Source organism: Gigantopelta aegis, chromosome 10, assembly GCF_016097555.1.
Source record: "Gigantopelta aegis isolate Gae_Host chromosome 10, Gae_host_genome, whole genome shotgun sequence".
In the NCBI taxonomy this organism is placed as follows: domain Eukaryota; kingdom Metazoa; phylum Mollusca; class Gastropoda; order Neomphalida; family Peltospiridae; genus Gigantopelta; species Gigantopelta aegis.
Genome location: NC_054708.1, coordinates 28,216,083 through 28,228,533, shown reverse-complemented (window position 1 = coordinate 28,228,533; position 12,451 = coordinate 28,216,083). Strand labels below are relative to the sequence as shown.

The following is a 12,451-nucleotide window of genomic DNA, read 5'->3' as shown; positions in this document are numbered from 1 at the left end:
TTTAGACTCCTTCCTTAGTGAGAAATGCTTTCTATAAACAACATTTGTCTGGAATATATTTTTTTCAAAACAAAAGTAATACCATCAGTAGTTGTGAAGCAACAGCAATCTAGCCATAAGAACAAGCCAGGTGCAATGAATTCTTGGCAATGCCTTCTGTTTTGATTGTGACATCTGGATCGACTTTTATGTGTTTTAACAACTCTCGGACCTGATGAACATCTCCTCTTTCTGAAGCCTCGACTAACTTAGAATTTAGTGCTAAAAAATTGAAAATTGAAACAAAATACATAAGTATTAAATTAAAATATCTGATGCATCAACTACATGCAGTGTTCATAAAAAACTGGGAATGAAAATAAATAAAATACATGAATAAATATCAAGCGGACAGGTGTGGTAAATACTAATCCAAAACACGTGTAAAATTATACATTTTATATCAGGATGAGAATGATTGGTATTAAAGGGTGTTCTCATTATATGATTAATTGTACTGACTTGTCGCAGCGACAGAATTGTACTGTGAGAACACCCAAATCGGAACGACATTAGTCGTATATGACAAGTTATGTCGGAATCATACCGATTAGAACATGTTCTATTTCTCACGACAAATCGTAAGCTCTCAGCCAATCAAATCACATTAAAATTCAACTGTTCAGTTTTGTCACCTCTGATTTTGTTTGTTTATAAACATATCAAAATGTCCAGATTTCATGGATTCATAAAACCTATTATTGTTCAGAGGTGGTCAATAATTGTTTTGTGACATAATACCATTAGTAAATTGTCTACATTCATGTTTTTTTATTTCTTAGTTATTATGTTACTTTACTGAATACTGTAAATTAGATATTATAATCATTTATGATAGAAAATATAGACTTTAACCTATTCTACTAGCTATTCTATAAATATAACATAACCATTAAATAAAAAGCTAATCAAGCTAAATCACAATATTATATTTAACATAACTACAATACTATTATTATATTATTAATCACTAAATCTCCTAATCTCATTTTTTGACTAAAATAAGTAATTAAAACAGGTAGTTAAAGTGTAAATCATGTACAATATGTATTTACCTTTAAAATTCTCTGTGAATGTTAATTGTGCAGTTGCTGTTAATAAAAGCTTGTCTTCTCGTAAAAGTGGTCTGTTCTCCTTGAATGTCATAAAGCTTCTGAGAAGGAGAACACAGAAACAATGACACTGGGCTTGCAAGAACTGAGTTGTCAGTGAGCACAACCCAAGCCTATAAAACCAGAGAAAGTAGGAAAACAAAGAAAGCCTGCACAAGTATAACCTGACAGAATGAAACTATGTGAACAGTGTTTTAAAATAGTATATTTGTGTAGTGAATGTAGTTTATAACACCCGGTTACAGGCTCCCCTTCCAAATAAAATGATGTCCTCATCATTTATCAGTGGCAATTTCCACCTTCCAAATACAAGTTAAAAAACAAAAAAACTACATGGTTAAAACTTCCCCGCCCAAACAAAATGATGTCCTCATCATTGTTGAATGGCCTTATGCAAAGTTAAAATATCAAGCATAGCTCTGCAAGTTTCCTTCAGCATCTGAAAGAAAAAATCACTTTGTGCCAAACTTTGCAGGTAGCTAGCTCTTTCCCTCGAACCATAATCTGGGTTGCTCCGTGTTGCTTGCAGCATGGCATATTCCCCCGTCCTATGTCTACTTGGGGGGACGCCTTTCTCTTTTAGACCGTCGCAGCAAAGGAGTAGATGTTACATTATCTACACCTGGTGGCTCATTTTGAGATTCTTGAGAAGAATCATCAGAAGTGACACCATCTTGCTCACCACTGGATCCCTCGGACTCTTGATGAGAATCCTGAGCATTGTCCTGCTCCAATCCCTGATCCAGTGGTAAGATATATGTGTCTGCCGGTTTTTCTTCTGGTTCCTGTACCTCTACCCTCTCACTGATCTCATTGTCAGTTTGGGAGGTGTCTCCTAAACCAGTATCTTCTCCAGTCTCTGGGACAGCAATGTCTGGGACGCTGACCACTGGAGATTTCCTACCACAAGCACAGCAAAATCGTCTTCCAATAAACTGTCCTCTTCAGATGGTGTTGTTCCATCCTCTAATTTTGCTGTGTGTGGTTTTCTCTCTGGTGTCTTAGGCAGGCGACGATGTGGTCTCTGTTTCTTCACCGGTGTCTGAGGCAGTAACCGTCTTGGCTGGTCATCATGAGAAGGTATAGGAAGTGAACTAATAAACAGAAGCAAGTTACGATGTAACGTGTGGTTCCTGCCCTGTTCATCTTCTCTCTTCAACACAAAGACTGAGATATCTGGGTTGGGTTGATTATGTACAATGTACACATCATCCTCCCGTTTGTCAGCCAGTTTGTGTTTCCCATCAAATGCCAGCTGTCTGATTAGCACTCTATCCCCTGTCTGGACTGTTGCACCTCTGATCTTTGTATCAAAATACTTCTTTTGGTTCTGTTGACTATGGTCTATCTTGTCAGATGCCAGCTTGTAAGACTCCTGAAGTCGTTTCCTAAGTTGAGAAACATAACCGTTCAGGCTCTTCTTATCTTGCTGGCAATCTGTACCCAAAGCAACATCCACTGGCAATCTCGGGTGACGTCCAGTCGTCTGATGTCTCGTGCTGTTATATGCATGGACAAGGGGTGATATGTACGACTTCCAGTCTTTCTTTTTATCTGGATCCAGTGTATCTAGCATACTGAGCAGAGTTCGATTGAACCGTTCAGTCATGCCATTTCCCATAGGGTGGTATGGTGTTGTCCTGGACTTTGTTATGCCCGCTACTGAACACAGTTATTTGATAAGTTGGCTCTCAAAATGTGCCCCATGATCAGAATGGAGTCGAAGTGGAAATCCATAATGAATAAAGAACTTATTGAAGAGAGCTTCTGCTGTTGTTCTTGCAGTCTGGTTCCTGGAATAGCCTGGGCATAACGAGTGAAATGATCTGTTATCGCCAAGATGTTGTGGAATCCTCCTTTTGATGTCTGCAGGGTCAGGTAATCTATACACACCAACTCCATTGATTGACTAGTTGAAATGTTAACCAATGGTGCACGAATGTTGGTATTAGATTTCCGCCTTAAACATCTACCACACCCCTTTATCCAATCTTCAACGGCTTTGGATATTCCAGGGAAGTAAAACCGTTCCTGTAAAAGTGACAATGTCCTGTCTCGTCCCTGATATTCTGCATCGTTATGAAGACCTTGTAGAGCAGTCTTTCTATATTCTGTCGGAAGAACAAGCTGTTTCCTCTGCTCCCCGTTGACCACTGTCCTGCGATAGAGAACTCCTCTTTCCAACAACAAATGATCAACTTCTCTAAACAGTGTTGACGACTCTGCCGAGACAGGAACTCTATCTTTGGATGGTCTCTGTCCATAGGTGAAAGCTTTTGTGGACAGGCCAATGATAGGATCCCTCATTTGTGCTGATCTCCAATCTCTGAATGACATGCTGTTAATATTAATTTCATCAACATCATCCTGAGACTTTGTTGACAAGCAGAATCTTTCCAAATAGTTGGGAACCTGGCTAACAGCACATACTGCTTTAACAGAATCATTGGTAATGTTACTGACCTCAGTTGAGTGGATTCCAGGAATTCTTGACAGAGCATCTGCGTCAGCGTTAAGTTTACCTGGCCTGTACTGGACATTAAAATCATACGATGTCAGAGCCGCTAACCATCGATGTCCTGTGGCAGTTGTTAGGACGTAACAGATTGTTATCCGTTATAATGGTAAATATATTTCCATAGAGGTAGTCATGGGATTTATCAGTGACCGCCCACTTTAATGCCAAAAACTCCATCTTGTGTACAGGGTAGTTTCTTTCAGCCTTGTTCAATCCTCGACTAGCATATGAAATGACTTGTTTCACCCCATCGTGGTCATGGTATAGAACAGCACCCAGTCCTTCACCACTGGCATCTGTGTGAAGTTCAAATGGAAGGGTGAAGTTTGCATAACCTAACACAGGTGGAGTTGAAAGAGCCATCGTGCTAGGTTGACCTGGGCATACAGGTTCTAAGTTCTTGTAATGATAAACAATAAGAACGTGACACTTTTAGTATGCTGCAAGGTTTAATATCTAAGACTACCATTCCATGCCTAGGTTAACTCCCCGTATGTACTTCTGTATTAAATCCCTAAACAATGTTAGATGCTCTCTAACCTTACATCCCCCTTTCTTTAAGATTAAACTTAATTTTACACTTCCCGAGGTATTATTAAAAACTGTTCTTGTTTGTTCCAAATAACAGTCATACTTGCAGTGTTCAGATAAGAAACTGGCTAACTACTGAAACTAATATCTCTATGTAGTTCAACTTAAAACGAAACTTCCCACGTTTAAAGGTCCTGTTTTTGTGGTACTTTAACTACACGACCACTTCTAGTTATAATCCCCTTTGGATGGGTGATTGTTACATCAGAAGACGACGACGACGCTGAAGCGGACTCTGTCATAGTCTCCTCAGACATCACTGGTACAGGGTCGATATCCATAAAATTATTATCCTCTGCAGGGTTTGGCAAGGTCGATGACACTGCAGGGTTGATCAGTTGATGAGGAGGCGGATTTGAACTTCGTCGATTTAGGTGCCTCCTATTCCTTCTGCGTAGCCCAGTCGATGTCCTGACTGCATAAGATCTCAGACCAATAGGCTTCACAACTTCCCCCTTCATCTCAGTCGGTTCCTTGATCCAAACCTGATCTCCAGGTGACACAGTTGGAAGTGTAGTAGCTCTATGCCACCTGTCAAAAGTTTTTTTTTTGCACTTCCTTCTGGTTTGCATTTGCCAACTTCATGTCAGCCAGCTTAGGCCAATCAGGAGTAAGCAAGGCAGGGACGACTGGAACTCTCGTCCTCAGGCAACGGCCCATGGACATTTCTGCTGGACTGAAACTACACTGGAGAGGAGTCACTCTGTAGTTAAGTAGCGCCAGATATGGGTCTTCAGCTTTCAACAGAAAATTCTTGACCATCTGCACAGCCCTTTCAGCTTCTCCATTAGCTTGCGGATAATGAGGACTGCTGGTTTCATTGGTGAATCCATATTCTGTAGCAAATCTGCTGAATTTCTGGGATGCAAATTGTGGTCCATTATCTGATTGAACAACTTCAGGAATCCCGTGTCGTGCGAAGATACTCTTGCAATGAACAATAACAGTCTCTGAAGAGGTCGAGGCTTGTAGATAAGCCAACTCAGTGTTACGAGAGAAATAATCTACTACGAGTAGATACTGCTTACCACGCCAGTGAAACAAGTCCATTCCCACTTTCTGCCATGGGAAATCCAGAACACTGCTTGGCTTCAATGGCTCAGGTCTAGCTTTTCTCTCTTTCTCACAGATTGCACAGTTTTCTATCAAGGACTGGATCTTTTGAGATAGTCCTGCCCACCACACAGAACACTTGGCCAGAGCTCTGCACTTTACAATGCCTTGATGGCCATCATGAATTCGGGTCAAAATGTCCTTCCTTAGTTCCACTGGGATGACAAGTCTAGTGCGATAAAGTAATAGTCCGTCTTGGACTGTTAAGTCGTCTCTCGCCATGTAGAATGGACAAACATCTGGATGAAGTTTGGACTTCACAGCAGGCCATCCATCTCTGCAGTAACGAGCTACTTGACTACATACCCAGTGTTGCTGCTGCTTCGTCCTGATCTCTACTAGCCGACCCTGGCTGGCTGGTATACCATCAATCACAGACTGTACTAAGGCTGTGGCATCACTTTCCAACAGCAGGTCAGTTTCCTGGGGAGATCCAACTGGAGCGTGAGACAATGCATCTGCAGTCGTCAGGTTCTTACCCGCTGTATAGATCACCTCATAGCTGTACCACATAAGACGCATGCAAAATCTTTGTATTCGCGGTGATAGCTCATCCAAGCCCTTAGTCTTAAGAAGTGTCAACAATGGTCGATAGTCAATCTCTATGATGAATGATGGGAGGCCCAGGAGGAAATTTGAAAATTTCTCACAAGCCCAAGTGGATGCCAGTGCTTCCTTCTCCACTTGTGCGTAACGTTGAGGTCATAGATCTGGAAGCATATTAGACAGGACACCACATTCCATCTTTCTCTTGAAGCAGGACTGCCCCCACTCCATAGGACGATGCATCTGCAGACACCTTGGTAGGTCGGTCTGGACTATAATGAGCTAGCACAGGTGGTGAACTTAACTGTTCTTTCAGATGAACAAACGCCTGTTCCTGTGCTTCTTCCCAAGTTCACTGAATGTTTTTCTTTAGCAACTCCCGGAGAGGTCTGGTCTGGTCAGCGAGGTCTGGAGCAAACTTATGCACAAAGTTAATCATGCCCAGAACACGGTGCAATTCTGGCACATTTTGGGGATGAGGTAACTTCTGGATCGCTTCTACTTTTGCTGGATCCATCTGCACACCTTCCTTAGAGATGATATTTCCCAAGAACTTAATATGGCTCTGATTAAAAACACATTTTTCATTTAAGGTCACCTCTGCATGTTCCAGTCTCTGCAAAACCTCCTTCAGCCTCTGATCATTTTCCTGCTGGCTGCACCCTGACACCAGGACATCATCAATGTCACAAATCACTCCTGGGATGTTAGACAACAACTGTGACATGATGCGATGAAACACCTCAGGATCTGAAGAAATTCCAAAGGGCAGCCTTTTATAACAAAAGCGCCCAAATGGAGTAATAAACGTTGTCAGCTCTTGTGAACCTTCATCTAATGGCACTTGGTGGAAACCACTATTACAGTACAACTTAGTAAACACTGTCGCTCCTGTAAGCTGTGCCAACAGCTGGTCCGTGGAAGGAAGAGGATAGTTTTCGCGCTTGACACTAGTGCTGAACTTGCCCAACACATTCAGTGAGTTTTGGCCAGGGCCAAACAGTTCTTTCATAGACGTCTGAAGTGGAGTTTTTATCTCTGGTACACAGCCCTCTGGGATGACAGTTACATCTGCACCTGTGTCAATCTTGAAACGCACACTTTGGTTCTCCATGAAAACATTAACATACCAAGATGCGACCCCCATCTTGGAAACTGCACCTAGAAATGCATTTTCTCTTGAATCTTCAGTCACACCACTAACATCTCGGTGAGACCTAGTTTTCTGTCCACCCGGCTTGCCAACCTTGCTGTAAAACATTGCAGCATAATGTCCCATTTTAGAACACTTACGGCATTCGGCATCTTTGGCTGGACAAACATCATGTGGTTTATGTGGCCTTTCACATTTCTTGCATTTCTTTTGTTGCACAGTATGTTTGGTTCCCGGGCTATTTCTCCTGTTCACTCTGTCTATGACCCCTGGTGCACTGCTCGTAATTGCTTTTGCTTGTATGTGTGATGACTCGTGTGCTCGGCACACTTCTATGCACGGTGACAACGTCAACTTTCTATCCTTCAAGAGTTTCTGACGAACTGTGTCATCTCTCACTCCAAGTACTATCCTGTCTCTGAGCATACGGTCCTCATATGTATTAAAATTGCATGTTTTGACGAGTTTCCACAGTGAAGTTACATATGCATCGATTGTCTCGCCCTTTTCCTGGTTCCTTTTGTTGAAGAGAAATGTTTCATATATTTCATTGGCTTCGCCTATGCAAAACTGCTCAAATTTTCTTAGCACATCGTCAATGTCATTTGCATCTTCATCTTGTCCAAAAGAATGAATGAATGAATGAATGAATGAATGAATGTTTAACGACACCCCAGCACGAAAAATACATCGGCTATTGGGTGTGAAACTATGGTAATGGGAAAAACAAAGTGATGATCAACATCAATATAAAAATTCAACAGTTAAATAAAAGGACTGTATAAAAATACAAATATCACAGATATATATAATTAAAATTTAGAATAAAATTCAGTATCACGTAAACAAATTGTAAAATAAGTTCTGGATGGAATCGAAAGGATTCCATCACAGTTCGTGGTCCAAATATATCTTTTCGAATTTCTTTCAGATGGATACACTCCACCAAAATGTGGCGTACAGTACACTGACAGCGCTCACACTCAGGTGGAGGATCCTTCTTCAAAATAAATGAATGGGTCAAATAGGTATGACCGATGCGAGCACGACACACAATGTCATCCTTCCTTCACTGTCTATAGGAGGACTGCCACTCTCCCAAGACTGACTTGATGATATGAAGCTTGTTCGCAACCACACTGTCCCAATCATGTTGCCAAGTCGAAAAGATAAATTGGTTAATACGATGTCTAAAATCGGTAAACGGTACACCAACACTGGCATGAGGCAAATCCAAAGCAGACTTGGCAGCAGTTGTCCAAAAGAAAACCCATCAAATATGTCGAAGGCTTCTTCACCTACGCATGCCAAGAAGACAAAAGTACGGTATTTAGGTGACTCAGTCTCTAATGTTGTTGCAATTTCGTAATTGCTCCATTGCCTTTTGAACTTTCTCCATGCTACCTCAATATTTCGTGCATGTACCTCTAATTTACTTGGAACAGGAATATTAGGTAGAAATTGTTGTCTCAACACTTGTTCAGCAACTTCTCCGTTCTCATTTTCTGCCATTTTTGTTTTTAATGTTCACTGATTTAACGGGGACCAGACAACTCGGACCCATGGACAACTCGGCCCAGACAACTCGGCCCCGAGACAACTCGGCCCCGAGTTATTGATAAGGGTTCATTGATACTTGCGGAAAGCGGCTATATGTCGAAATCAGATTTTCAAGTAGCAGAATTGAACAGTTTATCCTAGTATTTCTCAATCAATACAGTATTTATATGCCAAAGCAGTAAAATTACGACATGTGCAGACCAATTTCTGTTACATCAAAATGACTGCCGCAACGTGCTACATGCAAGAGTGGGGTATTAAAAAACCCGGGAAGCAGAACGAGAAAGTACATTTTCTCTTTTATTTTTAATTCGACCACCTACATATATTTTATAATACAGAATCACCAAAAGAACATAGAAAGATGTGATAAAAGTCAGTGGGCAACAGGGACGTAGAGTTTCCCACAGGACGAAGGTGTCGCCGGTCTGCTGAACAGTGGCTGGGCACGTCACCTTGCTGTTCCTCACGGAACAACGCCACGTTGTACCATCGCCACGTTGTCTCTGCAAGAAAGAATAATTAGAATAATTATTAATAATAATAATTAATAATAAATTAATAATAAATACACTAAACATAAAACAATAATTAATAATATTTGTTCCGATTAACTGTATAGTATTTGCGAAATAGTATACCTTAACGGTATACGAGTAACCGTTGTTGACTAATTTTCGTTTCCCTCGTTGAGAAACCGCATCAAGAATTTGATAGTGTGGTTCATCATCAGCTGTGGCGGCCTGCGCCTGGGGGGGGGGGGGGGGGGCCTCCACAATGGACCTATAAATGAAAGCAGGAATGTCATGAATATACTACATATAACGGTACGTGAATACGTGAAATGTGTTATTCCTAATACTAAGTTTATCGCTGATACCATTATTATGTTATTTTATGATTTATTAAGGACCTATTACAACACTTTATGCTTACCTTTCCTCTATACGCTGAGGGATGTCGAAGTCGGCCGTCACATTGAAAGAATTTCCCTCATCATCTGTATCTGTTTGGTTGATAACTGTGCACTGTGCACAGGTCCAATCAATTTCTGTGTCATCCCTTACCATCAGCCGGTAATCCTCTTGAGTGATTCCTGCATTATTAAAATTATTATTACCATTTTAATTTTTCTTAAACATAAAATAACAGTCACTTTTAAATTTTACGGTAATACTTTACCCAAATACTCAAATATTGTACTACAAATATCACATATTGCAAGCAATATAAAACAAATAAACAGAAAAAAAGTGGATAAAGACAGCTCACTGTAATTGTTATAAAGTTACTGTCTGTAAATCAATATTCTGTTATCCTACATCTAGGGGATTAGGCCCTACCCACCTCACCTGTATTAGAATCACAACTCACAGCTTCATGTGTTAACAGTTAACACCCTTTGGTAGATGAAAGAATAAACGATTAGTCGCCATCGATTGAAGTTACATAAAATAATTAACGATTAGTCGCCATCAAGGACAGCTGGTATATATGTTTATCGTTTCGCACTTAGGATTCAATATACAAAATATACAAATGACAATATGATTTTTTTTTTTTCAGCACTATTCGGCAAATATCACCTTTTAAATGATTTTCTTATTTTTATTTGTATTCCTTTCTCCAGTTGCGGTCCACATAGTCTATAGTGGTGTTACCTTTTAAAACATTATAATACAACTTTCAATAAATTGAATTGAATTGAATTGAATTGAATATATATATAATAATAATAATAATAATGATAATATCAATATCAATAATATATACTCACCAGTATTACAGGTGGGTGTTGCCATCGTGAACAAACGTCACAACGTAATGCATGTTGTCTGGGTCGAACTTCATTGGAACAAAAGGAACACGGATATGTCGGCATTTTGTTGGAAAGTGATATTAGAAAGTGATGTCCAATAATTCGGACGGTTATATACAGTATTTGAAAATGGCATCATGCTCACCAATTGGAATTACTATCAGGAGGCTATATCCGCGAGTGTTGTTACAACGATAAATAACTTTTGCATGTTTTTTCGTTTCGGCACGTTTATGTTAAGGTGAGACTAATTCAAAACTAACAAAAAAAAACACTCTTTTATTTCTGTGAGAATACTTTAATTTAAAAAACAACACTTGTTCAACAATATTTTTCAACAATAGACAATATTGTGCATGTGCCGAGTCGTTTCTGGACTCCGGGCCGAGTTGTCTTGCAGTGGGCCGAGTTGTCTCAGAACTCTGGGCCGAGCTGTCTCGACGTGGGCCGAGTTGTCTGGGCCGAGTTGTCCACGGGTCCGAGCTGTCTGGCATTCGATTTAACAGTAGACGAAAAACCGACAAATAGTTCAAGGGGTATAACTCTGTCTGTCCTGTTAGGATAGTTACAAATGCGGTTGTTTCCCTTGATTTGGCGAATCTTTTGCGTGGAACGTTCTGACGTCAAACTAATTTTGCTAATTGAACTGACAAGACGAGGCCGCAATTTCCTATTTCTGGAAATACTCCAAAGTTCACCTTTGTTTGTTACAAAAACCTCCGGATTCTGACACAATATCGTGCTAGGTTGACCTGGGTATACAGGTTCTAAGTTCTTGTAACGATAAACAATAACAACGTGACACTTTTAGTATGCTGCAAGGTTTAATATCTAAGACTACCATTCCATGCCTGGGGTAACTCCCCGTATGTACTTCTGTATTAAATCCCTAAACTATGTTAGATGCTCTCTAACCTTACACCATCTTCAAGTCATTAAATGCAGTCTGCTGTTCAGGACCCCAATACCAAGTCAAAGAACTGTGTTTGAGTTTCCTGTTCCTCTTGCCTTTCTTTGTAGATGTTGATGGAAGCAAGTCCATCAACGGCCGAGCTCTACAGGAAAAGTTTTTAACATACTTCCTGTAGTATCCGGCAAACCCAAGAAACTGACGAACTTGGTCTGGATTTGTCATTGTTGGCCAATTGACAATCTTGTCAATCTTCTCTGGATCTGGCTTGATACCCTCAGATGATACGATATGACCTACATATTCGACCTCACTCTGGAAAAACTTACATTTCTTCGGTGAAAGCTTAAGACCATTATCTCTAAGCTTCTTGAAGAAAAGTTCCAGTCGTTCCAGATTTGTCACAACTGTCAGAAAATATAATGAGATCATCTATGTAGATCATGCATATCTTCAAGTGGAGCTCACCAAGACAATCTTCCATAAGACGTTGATATGTCGCTGGTGAGTTGGTGAGACCAAAACCCATCTGGTTGTACTCGTAAAAACCCAGAGGTCCAACTGTAAAAGCTGTCCTAGGTTTATGTTCCTCTGCAATTTCCACTTGATGGTATCCACTCTTCATGTCTAAGACACTGAAGATCTTGTTTCCAGCCAAACAGTCTAAAATCTCTGCAGTGCGAGGAAGTGCATACGAATGTTTAATAGTCCTTGCATTAAGAAGGTGATAATCAATACACATTCGTAAAGAATTATCCGGCTTCCTAGCAATTACAACTGGTGATGCCCAGGGACTATAAGATCGCCTGATGACACTACAAGCAAGTAACTGCTGCTTGACCTCATTGAACATTGAATGTGGGATCCGTCTATGCTTGCTTTAATTCATCTTTGTCAATGACCTCTGTGGATAAAGACATCTTCTCCAAAATAGACTGTTTATCTTTGGTAACGTCAAATGGAAGATCTTCAATCGTGATTGGCTGTAATTCACACAGAAGACCTTAGGTGGAATAACCACTGTCTGTGTGGTGATGTTAGCCACTGGAACATCCACCACAGAGCTACCCTGAAAACTATAACTCAGAAT

General features: G+C 40.4%; 1 protein-coding gene across 1 annotated transcript; it reads right to left on the bottom strand.

Annotated features, from left to right (window-relative positions):
• Window positions 1-4,794: 4,794 nt before the first annotated feature.
• On the bottom strand, window positions 4,795-5,895 carry LOC121383572 (uncharacterized protein K02A2.6-like). Its single transcript, XM_041513660.1, has one exon. The coding sequence runs from the start codon at window positions 5,893-5,895 to the stop codon at window positions 4,795-4,797; it is 1,101 nt and encodes a 366-aa protein (XP_041369594.1).
• Window positions 5,896-12,451: the final 6,556 nt, after the last annotated feature.

Coding starts and splice junctions, on each gene's coding strand:
- LOC121383572 (XM_041513660.1), bottom strand. CDS start 5,895: ATGCGTCTTATGTGGTACAGCTATGAGGTGATCTATACAGCGGGTAAG.